The sequence below is a fragment of the Taudactylus pleione genome, unplaced genomic scaffold (genome assembly GCF_031769625.1).
Source record: "Taudactylus pleione unplaced genomic scaffold, aTauple2 ptg000027l, whole genome shotgun sequence".
Taxonomy (NCBI): domain Eukaryota; kingdom Metazoa; phylum Chordata; class Amphibia; order Anura; family Myobatrachidae; genus Taudactylus; species Taudactylus pleione.
In genome coordinates, this window is record NW_028284429.1 from 4,093,009 (window position 1) to 4,108,985 (window position 15,977).

At 56.1% G+C, this 15,977-nt stretch overlaps 1 protein-coding gene across 1 annotated transcript in view; it reads right to left on the minus strand.

Moving 5' to 3' along the window:
• The window catches only part of LOC148539162 (1-aminocyclopropane-1-carboxylate synthase-like protein 1), a 59,693-nt gene that overhangs the window by 15,241 nt on the left and 28,475 nt on the right, over positions 1–15,977 (minus strand). The window contains exons 7-8 of the mRNA XM_088451810.1: positions 5,738–5,835; positions 533–610 (exon numbers count right to left, since the gene is read on the minus strand). Coding sequence (XP_088307936.1) covers positions 533–610; positions 5,738–5,835 — 176 coding nt within the window. The remainder of the gene's footprint in view (positions 1–532; positions 611–5,737; positions 5,836–15,977) is intronic.

Here is a 15,977-nt window from a genome sequence, read left to right on the forward strand (position 1 = left end):
ACCGTGCTGTTCCAGCCAGGAGGTGCTCAGTGATCGGGTAGGATGTGCATTCGCGTTGTCAGTCAGGAGCGGAGAGACTGATGCATCCTGGAGACAGTCTGATGAGCGGGATGGTTATGTGATAGCGAGACGTGTCCCATTTTGCTGTGGACTCTTATCTAGAACACCTCAAAATGAACCGTACAAACTGCCAAACAGATATATCCATCTAAAAACCAATAGAAACTTTACTAGTCTCTGTAACGAAACCATCTGGTCTTCTGCCAAGAGCTCCCTCCTGTCAGATAACAGCCCGAGGTAAACACTCCCCTGGGTGGGTATTAGACTGACCTGTGGAACGCTAAGGTCAGTGCGGTGCCAGCTGTATGGGTGTGAAGGGGATAGAAGTACAGACGGGGAACAGCTCCAGATTTTGGAGTATAATTTGTAAGTGTCCAAGTTCCCGTACCGCACTCTATACCCCAGTGTCCCCCAATGGGATGAGAGAGAAACGTAGACTACAGCGGGTGTTGGGAACATCAACCAGACTCACCTCCTCCTTTGCTGTCTGTAGGGCTGACTCCATCTTGGGTACAGTTAGTTGGAAAGGACGAGTTCCTGGAGGAAATATCTAAGAACCATGAGAAGAAGAGACACATTTTATCCTCACTACCATCACTGTCCCCTACAGCAGGGGGAACCTCTACCTCTATACCCTGATACATTACAGCCTACATAGACAGAGAGCACAAGGTGTAACTTATGGGCACAAATCTAAATGGCAAATACATATCAGTAACGGTGCTCACTACAGCTGGACCCTCACACTGGGACGCCCGGCCTGACATTACCGGACCTCACACTGGGAAACCCGGCCTGACATTAGCCGACCTCACACTGGGACGCCCGGCCTGACATTAGCCGACCTCACACTGGGACGCCCGGCCTGACATTAGCCGACCTCACACTGAGACGCCCGGCCTGACATTACCGGATCTCACACTGGGACGCCCGGCCTGACATTAGCCGCCCTCACACTGAGACGCCCGGCCTGACATTAGCCGCCCTCACACTGAGGCTCCCGGCCTGACATTAGCCGACCTCACACTGGGACGCCCGGCCTGACATTAGCCGACCTCACACTGAGGCGCCCGGCCTGACATTAGCCGACCTCACACTGAGGCGCCCGGCCTGACATTAGCCGACCTCACACTGAGGCGCCCGGCCTGACATTAGCGGACCTCACACTGAGGCGCCTGGTCTGACATTAGTCGACCTCACACTGAGGCGCCCGGCCTGACATTAGCCGACCTCACCCTGGGACTCCCGGCCAGACATTAGCCAACCTCACACTGAGACGCCCGGCCTGACATTAGCAAACCTCAAACATAGGGACGCCCGGCCTGACATTATCGGACCTCACACTGGGACGCCCGGTCTTACATTATCGGACCTCACACTGAGACGCCCGACCTGACATTATCGGACCTCACACTGAGACGCCCGGCCTGACATTACCGGACCTCACACTGGGACGCCCGGCCTGACATTACCGGACCTCACACTGGGACGCCCGGCCTGACATTAGCGGACCTCACACTGGGACGCCCGGCCTGACTTTAGCAAACCTCAAACATAGGGACGCCCGGCCTGACATTATCGGACCTCACACTGGGACGCCCGGCCTGACATTATCGGACCTCACACTGGGACGCCCGGCCTGACATTAGCAAAGCTCAAACATAGGGACGCCCGGCCTGACATTATCGGACCTCATACTGGGACGCCCGGCCTGACATTATCGGACCTCACACTGGCACGCCCGGCCTGACATTAGCCGACCTCACACTGGGACGCCCGGCCTGACATTAGCCGCCCTCACACTGGGACGCCCGGCCTGACATTAGCCGACCTCACACTGAGACACCCGGCCTGACATTAGCCGACCTCACACTGAGACACCCGGCCTGACATTAGCCGACCTCACACTGAGACGCCCGGCCTGACATTAGCCGCCCTCACACTGGGACGCCCGGCCTGACATTAGCCGACCTCACACTGAGACACCAGGCCTGACATTAGCCGACCTCACACTGAGACACCCGGCCTGACATTAGCCGACTTCACACTGGGACGCCCGGGCTGACATTAGCAAACCTCACACATAGGGACGCCCGGCGTGGCATTAGAAGACCTCACACTGGGACGCTGGGCCTGACATTAGCCGACCTCACACCTGGACGCCCGGCCAGACATTAGCCGACCTCACACTGAGACACCAGGCCTGACATTAGCCGACCTCACACTGAGACACCGGCCTGACATTAGCCGCCCTCACACTGGGACGCCCGGCCTGACATTAGCCGACTTCACACTGGGACGCCCGGGCTGACATTAGCAAACCTCACACATAGGGACGCCCGGCCTGACATTATCGGACCTCACACTGGGACGCCGGGCCTGACATTAGCCGACCTCACACCTGGACGCCCGGCCTGACATTATCGGACCTCACACTGAGACGCCCGGCCTGACATTAGCCGACCTCACACTGGGACGCCCGGCCTGACATTAGCCGCCCTCACATTGGGGCGCCCGGCCTGACATTAGCCGCCCTCACACTGGGAAACCCGGCCTGACATTAGCCGCCCTCACACTGGGACGCCCGGCCTGACATTAGCCGACCTCACAATGGGACGCCCGGCCTGACATTAGCCGACCTCACACTGGGACGCCCGGCCTAACATTAGCCGACCTCACACTGGGACGCCCGGCCTAACATTAGCCGACCTCACACTGGGACGCCCGGCCTGATATCAGCGTTGCAGTTTCTTGCAGAACAAATGCTCGTAATTTTTAGGGAGAGGGAGATTTGGTGGTTTTGGACAACCAGGGCTTGCTGGTACTAGTAGTACACTGCTCTGTCTCACCTTACACACTCAGTGTACAGCAGATACCTGTGCCGTCCCCACCTTACACACCCAGCGTACAGCAGATCCCTGTACCGTCCACCTTACACACCCAGCGTACAGCAGATCCCTGTGCCGTCCCACCTTACACACCCAGCGTACAGCAGATCCCTGTGCCGTCCCACCTTACACACCCAGCGTACAGCATATCCCTGTGCCGTCCCACCTTACACACCCAGCGTACAGCAGATCCCTGTGCCGTCCCACCTTACACACCCAGCGTACAGCAGATCCCTGTGCCCTCCCACCTTACACACCCAGCGTACAGCAGATCCCTGTACCGTCCACCTTACACACCCAGCGTACAGCAGATCCCTGTGCGTCCCACCTTACACACCCAGCGTACAGCAGATCCCTGTGCCGTCCCACCATAGACACCCAGCGTACAGCAAATCCCTGTGCGTCCCACCTTACACACCCAGCGTACAGCAGATCCCTGTGCGTCCCACCTTACACACCCAGCGTACAGCAGATCCCTGTGCCGTCCCACCTTACACACCCAGCGTACAGCAGATCCCTGTGCCGTCCCACCTTACACACCCAGCGTACAGCAGATCCCTGTATCGTCCCACATTACACACCCAGCGTACAGCAGATCCCTGTGCGTCCCACCTTACACACCCAGCGTACAGCAGATACCTGTGCCCTCCCACCTTACACACCCAGCGTACATCAGATCCCTGTGCATCCCACCTTACACACCCAGCGTACAGCAGATCCCTGTGCCGTCCCACCTTACACACCCAGCGTACAGCAGATCCCTGTACCGTCCACCTTACACACCCAGCGTACAGCAGATCCCTGTGCCCTCCCACCTTACACACCCAGCGTACAGCAGATCCCTGTACCGTCCACCTTACACACCCAGCGTACAGCAGATCCCTGTGCGTCCCACCTTACACACCCAGCGTACAGCAGATCCCTGTGCCGTCCCACCATAGACACCCAGCGTACAGCAAATCCCTGTGCGTCCCACCTTACACACCCAGCGTACAGCAGATCCCTGTGCGTCCCACCTTACACACCCAGCGTACAGCAGATCCCTGTGCCGTCCCACCTTACACACCCAGCGTACAGCAGATCCCTGTGCCGTCCCACCTTACACACCCAGCGTACAGCAGATCCCTGTACCGTCCCACATTACACACCCAGCGTACAGCAGATCCCTGTGCGTCCCACCTTACACACCCAGCGTACAGCAGATACCTGTGCCCTCCCACCTTACACACCCAGCGTACATCAGATCCCTGTGCATCCCACCTTACACACCCAGCGTACAGCAGATCCCTGTGCCGTCCCACCTTACACACCCAGCGTACAGCAGATCCCTGTGCCGTCCACCTTACACACCCAGCGTACAGCAGATCCCTGTGCGTCCCACCTTACACACCCAGCGTACAGCAGATCCCTGTGCGTCCCACCTTACACACCCAGCGTACAGCAGATCCCTGTACCGTCCACCTTACACACCCAGCGTACAGCAGATCCCTGTGCGTCCCACCTTACACACCCAGCGTACAGCAGATCCCTGTGCCGTCCCACCTTACACACCCAGCGTACAGCATATGCCTGTGCGTTCCACCTTACACACCCAACGTACAGCAGATCCCTGTGCCGTCTCACCTTACACACCCAGCGTGCAGCAGATTCCTGAGCCGTCCCACCATAGACACCCAGCGTACAGCAGATCCCTGTGCCGTCCCACCATAGACACCCAGCGTACAGCAGATCCCTGTGCCGTCTCACCTTACACACCCAGCGTACAGCAGATCCCTGTGCCGTCCCACCTTACACACCCAGGGTACAGCAGAACCCTGTGCCGTCCCACCTTACACACCCAGCATTCAGCAGATCCCTGTGCCGTCCCACCTTACACACCCAGCGTACAGCAGATCCCTGTGCCGTCCCACCTTACACACCCAGCGTACAGCAGATCCCTGTGCCGTCCCACCTTACACACCCAGCGTACAGCAGATCCCTGTACCGTCCCACCTTACACACCCAGCGTACAGCACATCCCTGTGCCATCCCACCTTACACACCCAGCGTACAGCAGATCCCTGTACCGTCCCACCTTACACACCCAGCGTACAACACATCCCTGTGCCGTCTCACCTTACACACCCAGCGTACAGCACATCCCTGTACCGTCCCACCTTACACACCCAGTGTACAACAGATCCCTGTGCCGTCCCACCTTACACACCCAGCATTCAGCAGATCCCTGTGCCGTCCGACCTTACACACCCAGCGTACAGCAGATCCCTGTGCTGTCCCACCTTACACACCCAGCGTACAGCAGATCCCTGTACCATCCCACCTTACACACCCAGCGTACAGCAGATCCCTGTACCGTCCCACCTTACACACCCAGTGTACAGCAGATCCCTGTACCGTCCCACCTTACACACCCAGTGTACAGCAGATCCCTGTACCGTCCCACCTTACACACCCAGCGTACAACAGATCCCTGTGCAGTCCCACCTTACACACCCAGCATTCAGCAGATCCCTGTGCCGTCTCACCTTACACACCCAGCGTACAGCAGAACCCTGTGCCGTCCCACCTTACACACCCAGCGTACAGCAGAACCCTGTGCCGTCTCACCTTACACACCCAGCGTACAGCAGAACCCTGTGCCGTCCCACCTTACACACCCAGCATACAGCAGATTACTGCGCTGTCCCACCTTACACACCCAGCGTACAGCAGATCCCTGTACTGTCCCACCTTACACACCCAGCGTACAGCAGCTCCCTGCACCATAATGACAGAGCATCACCCCTCACCTTGCTCTCCAAGTGCACATAGACCAACTTAATGCCACTGTACAGGAATATGCTCTGCGTGATTCCTCCATAGAATGGGGTGGCGATCAGAATGGCATCTGCAATGCAAAAAAAGGCAGCAGGTGGCCGCATAGTATAAGAGACAGGACACATTACTAGCAAAAACAAGAGATATGGTAAGAACTTACCTTTGTTATCTCTGTTTCTACGAAGTCCATAGGGTCCACAGGGTTGACCTTGGGGTTATAGCTGGAACAGGATCCATGGGCACCACACAGTTAAGCTTTTAGCTCCCAGGATGCACTTGGGTCCTCCTCTATACCCCGCCCCCGAGCCACAGGCACCCCAGTTGGTAAGCAGCCTAGGCCGGAGGAGAATATGGAACAGAGAGAAGGAAGACTGGAACACACAAGAAACCATACTCACAGCAATAGGAGACGGAAAACCGGTGACCAGCCACACAGCCCATTTGAAGCCAGGTGCGTCAGGGCGGGCGCCCTGTGGACCCTATGGACTTCGTAGAAACAGAGATAACAAAGGTAAGTTCTTACCATATCTCTTGTTTTCTACTTCAGGGTCCATAGGGGGTCCACAGGGTTGACCTTGGGGATGTCCCAAAGCAGTACAACTAAGGGCGGGGACGCTCCTGTGCTGAAAGGAGTACCCGGCGCCCAAAGGATGCATCCTGAGAGGCAAAGGTGTCAAACGCATAGAACCTCAAAAACGTTTGAATTGAAGACCAAGTGGCCGCCCTACACAGCTGAACAGCAGAAGCGCCACGTCTAGCAGCCCAAGAGGGACCCACAGAACGAGTGGAATGAGCCTTAACAGAGGCTGGCACAGGTAAGCCCTCCTGTGCATAAGCCTCACAAATAACGGAACGAAGCCAACGGGCTAACGTTTGTTTGTTGGCAGGCCAACCCCTCTTGTGAAAACCAAAGAGGATAAACAAGGAATCAGACTTCCTAACCGAAGCCGTCCGGTCTACATAAATTCTAAGCGCCCGGACCACATCTAAGGAAGTCTCACCAGCTGAAAGATCAGGGGACTGAAAAGCTGGCACAACAAGTTCCTGATTAATATGGAACTTCGAGACCACTTTGGGCAAAAACTCAGGACGAGTGCGGAGCACCGCTCTGTCCTGGTGAAAAATTAGGAAAGGAGGGCGACAGGAAAGCGCCCCCAATTCAGACACCCTCCTGGCCGAAGCAATTGCCAGGAGAAAAACCGTCTTAAATGTCAGCCACTTGAGCTCCACCGCCTCAAGAGGCTCAAACGGAGGACCCTGCAGGACCCGTAGCACCACCGCCAAGTCCCAAGGAGCCACCGGAGGCACAAAGGGAGGCTGGATCCTGATAACACCTTGGAAAAAGGTGTGAACGTCTGGTAGTATTGCAATCCGCCGTTGAAACCACACGGACAAGGCGGACACATGAACCTTCAGAGATGCAAGGCGTAAGCCGAGATCCAATCCTGACTGAAGAAATTCCAAGATCCTAGAAACTCGGAACACCTGAGGATCATAAAGTCTGGACTCACACCACTGAAAGTAAGTGTGCCACACTCTGTGATAAATCCGTGCTGAAGCAGGCTTGCGTGCCCTGAGCATCGTACCAATAACCGAACTGGAGAAGCCCCGAGACCTCAAGACGGCTGTCTCAAGAGCCACGCCGTCAAAGACAGCCGACCCAGATCCGGGTAAAGGCAGGGCCCCTGAGACAACAGGTCCCGACGTTGAGGAAGAAGGTACGGAACGTCGATGGAGAGGCTCCTCAGATCGGAGTACCAAGGACGTCTGGGCCAGGCCGGAGCTACCAGCACGAGCATGCCGCCGTCCTGCTTGAATTTCCGCAGAACCCGAGGAAGCAGGGATATCGGAGGAAACAGATACGCCAGGTGAAACGTCCATGTCAGCGACAGCGCGTCCACCAGACTTGCACCTGCGTCTCTTGTCCTTGACCCGTAAACGGGCAACTTGTGATTGTGACGGGAGGCCATCAAGTCCAGCTCCGGCAGTCCCCACCTGTCCACGAGTAGCTGAAACACCTCTGGGTGAAGCGACCATTCCCCGGGATGCACGTCGTGACGGCTGAGGAAGTCCGCCTCCCAATTGAGGACTCCGGGGATGAAGACCGCCGAGATCACTGGAATGTGACCCTCCGCCCAAGACAGGATACGAGACACCTCCGACATCGCTGCCTGACTGCGAGTTCCGCCTTGGTGATTGATATACGCCACCGTGGTGGCGTTGTCGGACTGCACCTGTACCGCCCTTCCGTGAAGAGCGGGGCCGGACGACTGCAGGGCCTTGTATACTGCCCGCAGTTCCAGGATGTTGATGGGGAGAAGTGCTTCTTCCGCTGACCAACGACCCTGAAGCGACAAAGAGCCGGTCACTGCCCCCCAACCCCGGAGACTGGCATCCGTCGTGAGCAGGACCCAGTCCGGGACCCAAAATGGGCGCCCCTCGACCAGATGAGCTGTCTGAAGCCACCAAGCCAAAGATAGCCGAACGTCCGGAGACAACACCAGCACCTGAGAGCGGATCCGGTGAGGTAACCCGTTCCATTCTGATAGAATCAGCCCCTGCAGGGGCCGGGAATGGAACTGGGCAAATTCCACCATGTCGAATGTCGACACCATGGACCCCAGAACTCTCATAGCCGAATGGACCGACAGGCGGCAACGGCTCAGGCAACTGCGTATCCGCAGCTGTAGTGAGGCGACCTTCTCCGGAGTCAGGAAGATCCTTTGCTGACGCGAATCCAGCAGGGCTCCCAAATGAACCATCCGCTGTGATGGAATCAGGGAGGACTTTTTCCAATTTATCAACCACCCGTGTGCTTGCAGGCAAGCGATCGTCAGGTGGAGATGTTGAAGCAGTACCTCCGGGGAGCTCGCCAGCAACAGGAGGTCGTCCAGGTACGGCAGCAGCCGTACATTCTGGTTCCGAAGATGTGCGGCCATGACCGCCATAATCTTCGTGAACACCCTCGGTGCCGTGGAGAGACCAAAGGGTAGCGCCCGGAACTGATAGTGGTGTTGAAGGATAGCGAACCTCAGATACCGCTGGTGTGAAGATGCTATCGGAACATGGAGGTAGGCGTCCTGGATGTCCAGGGACACCATGTAATCCCCCGGTTCCATCGCCAGAATGATGGAACGTAACGTTTCCATCCTGAACTTGGGAACTCTGAGGAATTTGTTCAGAGACTTCAAGTTGAGGATAGGGCGATGAGAACCATTGGGTTTCTGCACCAGAAACAGAGACGAATAATACCCCGTCCCTCGTTGTGATAGAGGAACGGGAACAATGACCCCTGCTTTCAGCAAGGACTCTATAGCCTCCTGAACCTGTAACGCCTTGGTCTTGTCCTGAGAAGGACTTGTGCAGAAAAACTGGTGGGGTGGTCTGTGCCGAAAAGACAGGGCGTACCCCTGGGAGACCACTTCTCGAACCCAGGCATCCGTGGTGGTATTGTGCCAGCACTGGGCAAATAGAAGAAGTCGGCCTCCCACTCTGAGGTCCCCCAGAGGGAGGCCCGTCCCATCAGGCCGCAGGTTTATCTTCCTGCTTGGAAGAAGGGCGCCGAGCACTCCAGGCTTGCTTCTTGGGTTTAGAGGCCGTCTTACTCGCAGACTGTCTCGGGAAGGACTGACCTTTCGCCTTACCCTGAACCCGAAAGGAACGAAAAGCCGAACTCCGAACCTTAGCAGGCAGTGCCGCCGAAGGGAGGAAGGCCGACTTGGATTTAGCCAGGGTGTCCACTATTTTGTCCAAGTCCGGACCAAATAGTAATTCCCCATTGAAAGGTAAGGCCTCCAGACCTTTCTTTGAATCAGAGTCCGCTCTCCAGGACCGCAACCATAAGGATCGGCGGGCAGACACCGCTGCAGCCGATACCCGCGAGGTCAGCAGACTAGCATCTAAAGAAGCTTCTCCAATGTAAGAAGCGGCGTCCCTCATTTGTCCCAACAACGCCCGCTGGACATCCGGAGCGTCGTCCGGGAAGGTATCTTCCAATGCATTGGCCCACCCCTCAATGGCCTTGGCCACCCAGGAAATGGCCATGGACGGTCGGGCCACCGCCCCGGAGAGGGAGTAAATAGACTTTAAGCAAGTCTCAACTTTCCTGTCCGTGGGATCCTTCAGCGAGGATATCGACGGTAATGGTAAGGTGGCGCCCCGAGTTAAACGGGTGACATGGGAATCCACCGCCGGTGGAGTTTCCCATTTTTTACAATGTGCCTCAGGGAAGGGGTAATTAGAAGCCAACCGCTTCTGAGGAAGGAATCTCTTACTGGGCGCCTGCCAAGCTACCGCCATATGATCCGTCAACTGATCAGACAGGGGAAACACCGCAGAAGCCACCTTAGTTTTTTTGAAACTAGGAAACTTCGACCTAGGAACCGGTGCCTCATCCTCTATAAGAAGAATAGCTCGCACCGCCCTAACTAGTGCTCGCACATTAATGGACGACTTGGTATCCATTTCCTGGACCGAGGCGTCCGAGTCAGTGTCATCAGGGACCTCCCCATCATCTGAGGAACCCTCTGAGTCCGATACCTGAGCAGCCCGTGCCATGAGTGGGCGTTTAGAAATCCTAGAAGGCATGTCAGTCTGCAACATTGACTGAAAAGCCGAGGAAGCGGCCGCCAAATTTTGCACGGAGTTGGAGAGCACATCCACCCATGGTGGAGGCGTCGCCATAGGGGCCTGAAAAGGTACCACAGGCTGCTGCGGCACAGGGGAAGCCTGTATATACATAGGCAACCCCCCAAAGGGACCAACTGATTGAGACCCAGGAGGACTCCGCAATAACTGCGGGACACCCGGGGAATGGGGGATGGTCGGCTGGGGCACCGCCCTAGTAGGGAGAGCAGTCGGGACCGACAGACGGTCCGCAATAGACACCAGCACTTGAGAAAACATCGCCCACGGTGGTTCCTGCGCCAGAGAAGGTCTGGATGGGCCAGGAGCCACCTGGCATCGACTACACAGGCCATCCTGTGACAAATCCTCCCTATCTACTCCTGCAGAACAGCGTCCGCAGGAGGCCAACACCGGAGCCACCGAGCGCTCAACCTCCTCGTCTGACATGACAGAATATATTATATATCTGGCACCAGGGTAGAAGTAAAACGCACTCACCGGTGTGCTGAACAACAGCCCACAATATGGCACTGAGTAGCACACAACTGTATGTGACGGACCTCACAAATACGTGATCTATATAAGTGAGGTCAGTAGAAACGCCCCTCCCCCACACACCTGCAGGGCTTGTAGGAGAAGTAAAGGGATAGGTATAAGCTGACAGTAAGCGGAAAATAAGCACAGACAGGCAGCACTAGCAAAAAGTCACATACCATGCAGGAAGATATACTCACTGCACCTTTACACTACAATCAACCTGCCCAGATTCAGTGTCTGGGAGGGCTATAGTGCTGTGTACGCTGTCCTTAATCAGGGGAGAGGTACACAGGGGGACCGGTCCGCGTGCTCCCTGAGATCTGCGCTGCCACTGGGAAAATGGCCGCTGGAGACCTCAGAGGAGGAGTGGCCGAGGAATCTGCAGCTCAGCGACGCCAGACTGCGTGCTGAAAGGCGCGCTGAGCTGAGGGGAGGAGCCGCTGACAGGGAAGGCTTCCTCCCCTGGCTGGCCATTAACCCCAGGGATGCTGGCTTCCCGCTTGCCGGTTATCCCTGGTGGTCTAGTGGTCCCACGGGTTATGGGGGGGGCCCGCCGCCACTGCCAGCAGCCTCCGGTCTGTCCCCCGGACCGGAGGCTAAAGGACTGCATTTAAGGCATTCCGCGCGCCGCCGCTAGCCAGCGACGCGCGGCTTACCTGAATCCCCGGCGACTCCGGCAGCAGTCCTGGGAGGTAGACAGAGTCCGGCTAGTACGGACTCTGCCCTCCCGCCGCGATCCCCAGATCAGTACTGGCGTCGCGGCGCCAGTCGGGGATCAGAGCGGCAGCGTGGGCGTCTGTACAGACAGCCCTTCGCTGCCGTCTGTAGTAAAAATAGATTAAAAATAAATAAAATTTAACTTAAAATAAAAGCTTTTGGGGGCTGCTCCTGCAGCCCCCCTGCGCGGTGACCGACTCCGGCCGGGCACCAGCTTACACTGGGGTGCCTGTGGCTCGGGGGCGGGGTATAGAGGAGGACCCAAGTGCATCCTGGGAGCTAAAAGCTTAACTGTGTGGTGCCCATGGATCCTGTTCCAGCTATAACCCCAAGGTCAACCCTGTGGACCCCCTATGGACCCTGAAGTAGAAACTAATAATAATAATAATAATAATAATAAAGGCTACTTTATCATGTCGTATCAAGTATTGCAAATAAAACCCCTGAGATTGGTGGTACTGCAGGTGGCATTTCTAGGACAGTTCTGTGCTGAACCTCCCACATAATCACATATAAAAATGATATATTTGTGAAGGCGGTGTAATTACATGTGGTGCCAGGGAGTCATCACACCAAGGACAAGTTGTTTTGAAGGCTTATGGTATGCCATGTCCGGTCACTGCAGGACCCAGTGAGATCAGCTGTCATTGCTGCTCCCATCACTAGTCAGCTGCAGGACCAAGTGAGATCAGCTGTCATTGCTGCTCCCATCACTAGTCAAATGCAGGACACAGAGAGATCAGCTGTCATTGCTGCTCCCATCACTAGTCAGCTGCAGGACACAGTGAGATCAACTGTCATTGCTGCTCCCACATCACTAGTCAGCTGCAGGACCCAGTGAGATCAGCTGTCATTGCTGCTCCCATCACTAGTCAGCTGCAGGACCCAGTGAGATCAGCTGTCACTGCTGCTCCCATCACTAGTCAGCTGCAGGACCCGGTGAGATCAGCTGTCACTGCTGCTCCCATCACTAGACAACTGCAGGACCCAGTGAGATCAGCTGTCACTGCTGCTCCCATCACTAGTCAGCTGCAGGACCCAGTGAAATCAGCTGTCATTGCTGCTCCCATCACTAGTCAGCTGCAGGACACAGTGAGATCAACTGTCACTGCTGCTCCCATCACTAGTCAGCTGCAGGACCCAGTGAGATCAGCTGTCACTGCTGCTCCCATCACTAGTCAGCTGCAGGACCCAGTGAGATCAGCTGTCATTGCTGCTCCCACATCACTTGTCAGCTGCAGGACCCAGTGAGATCAGCTGTCATTGCTGCTCCCACATCACTTGTCAGCTGCAGGACCCAGTGAGATCAGCTGTCATTGCTGCTCCCACATCACTAGTCAGCTGCAGGACCCAGTGAGATCAGCTGTCATTGGTGCTCCCATCACTAGTCAGCTGCAGGACCCAGTGAGATCAGCTGCAACTGCTGCTCCCACCACTAGTCAGCTGCAGGAACCAGTGAGATAAGCTGTCACTGCTGCTCAGATCACTAGTCAGCTGCAGGACCCAGTGAGATCAGCTGTCACTGCTGCTCCCATCACTAGTCAGCTGCAGGACCAAGTGAGATCAGCTGTCACTGCTGCTCCATCACTAGTCAGCTGTAGGACCCAGTGAGATCAGCTGTCACTGCTTCTTCCATCACTAGTCAGCTGCAGGACCCAGTGAGATCAGCTGTCATTGCTGCTGCCATCTCTGGTCAGTTGATTGCTGGACCCAACAAGTTCAGCTGTCACTGCTGCTCCCATCACTAGTCAGCAGCAGGACCCAGTGAGATCAGCTGTCATTGCAGCTCTCATCACTAGTCAGCTGCAGGACCCAGTGAGATCAGCTGTCACTGCTGCTCCCATCACTAGTCAGCTGCAGGACCCAGTGAGATCAGCTGTAATTGCTGCTCCCATCACTAGTCAGCTGCAGGACCCAGGGAGATCAGCTGTCATTGCTGCTCACATCACTAGTCAGCTGCAGGACCCAGTGAGATCAGCTGTCACTGCTTCTTCCATCACTAGTCAGCTGGAGGACCCAGTGAGATCTGCTGTCACTGCTGCTCCCATCACTAGTCAGCTGCAGGAGCCAGAGAGATCAGCTGTCATTGCTACTCCCATCACTAGTCAGCTGCAGGACCCAGTGAGATCAGCTGTCACTGCTTCTTCCATCAGTAGTCAGCTGGAGGACCCAGTGAGATCAGCTGTCATTTGTGCTCCCATCACTAGTCAGCTGCAGGACCAAGTGAGATCAGCTGTCACTGCTGCTCCCATCACTAGACAGCTGCAGAACCCAGTGAGATCAGCTGTCACTGCTGCTCCCATCACTAGTCAGCTGCAGGACCAAGTGAGATCAGCTGTCACTGCTGCTCCCATCACTAGTCAGCTGCAGGACCCAGTGAGATCAGCTGTCATTGCTGCTCCCATCACTAGTCAGCTGCAGGACCCAGTGAGATCAGCTGTCATTGCAGCTCCCATCTCTAGTCAGCTGCAGGACCCAGTGAGATCAGCTGTCACTGCTGCTCCCATCACTAGTCAGCTGCAGGACACAGTGAGATCAGCTGTCACTGCTGCTCCCATCACTAGACAGCTGCAGAACCCAGTGAGATCAGCTGTCACTGCTGCTCCCATCACTAGTCAGCTGCAGGACCCAGTGAGATCAGCTGTCATTGCTGCTCCCATCACTAGTCAGCTGCAGGACCCAGTGAGATCAGCTGTCATTGCAGCTCCCATCACTAGTCAGCTGCAGGACCTAGTGAGATCAGCTGTCACTACTGCTCCCATCACTAGTCAGCTGCAGGACCCAGTGAGATCAGATGTCATTGCTGCTCCCACATCACTTGTCAGCTGCAGGACCCAGTGAGATCAGCTGTCATTGCTGCTCCCACATCATTAGTCAGCTGCAGGACCCAGTGAGATCAGCTGTCATAGGTGCTCCCATCACTAGTCAGCTGCAGGACCCAGTGAGATCAGCTGCAACTGCTGCTCCCACATCACTAGTCAGCTGCAGGACCCAGTGAGATCAGCTGTCACTGCTGCTCCCATCACTAGTCAGCTGCAGGACCCAGTGAGATCAGCTGTCACTGCTGCTCCCATCACTAGTCAGCTGCAGGACCCAGTGAGATCAGCTGTCACTGCTGCTCCCATCACTAGTCAACTGCAGGACCCAGTGAGATCAGCTGTCACTGCTCCTCCCACATCACTAGTCAGCTGCAGGACCCAGTGAGATCAGCTGTCATTGCTGCTCCCATCACTAGTCAGCTGCAGGACTCAGTGAGATCAGCTGTCACTGCTGCTCCCATCACTAGTCAGCTGCAGGACCCAGTGAGATCAGCTGTCATTGCTGCTGCCATCTCTGGTCAGTTGATTGCTGGACCCAGCAAGTTCAGCTGTCACTGCTGCTCCCATCACTAGTCAGCTGCAGGACCCAGTGAGATCAGCTGTCATTGCAGCTCCCATCACTAGTCAGCTGCAGGACCCAGTGAGATCAGCTGTCACTGCTGCTCCCATCACTAGTCAGCTGCAGGACCCAGTGAGATCAGCTGTCATTGCTGCTCCCATCACTAGTCAGCTGCAGGACCCAGTGAGATCAGCTGTCATTGCTGCTCACATCACTAGTCAGCTGCAAGACAGTGAGATCAGCTGTCACTGCTTCTTCCATCACTAGTCAGCTGGAGGACCCAGTGAGATCAGCTGTCACTGCTGCTCCCATCACTAGTCAGCTGCAGGACCCAGTGAGATCAGCTGTCATTGCTACTCCCATCACTAGTCAGCTGCAGGACCCAGTGAGATCAGCTGTCACTGCTTCTTCCATCACTAGTCAGCTGGAGGACCCAGTGAGATCAGCTGTCATTGGTGCTCCCATCACTAGCCAGCTGCAGGACCCAGTGAGATCAGCTGTCACTGCTGCTCCCATCACTAGACAGCTGCAGAACCCAGTGAGATCAGCTGTCACTGCTGCTCCCATCACTAGTCAGCTGCAGGACCCAGTGAGATGAGCTGTCATTGCTGCTCCCATCACTAGTCAGCTGCAGGACCCAGTGAGATCAGCTGTCATTGCAGCTCCCATCACTAGTCAGCTGCAGGACCCAGTGAGATCAGCTGTCACTGCTGCTCCCATCACTAGTCAGCTGCAGGACCCAGTGAGATCAGCTGTCACTGCTGCTCCCATCACTATTCAGCTGCAGGACCCAGTGAGATCAGCTGTCATTGCTGCTCCCATCACTAGTCAGCTGCAGGACCCAGTGAGATCAGCTGTCACTGCTGCTCCCATCACTAGTCAACTGCAGGACCCAGTGAGATCAGCTGTCACTGCTCCTCCCACATCACTAGTCAGCTGCAGGACCCAGTGAGA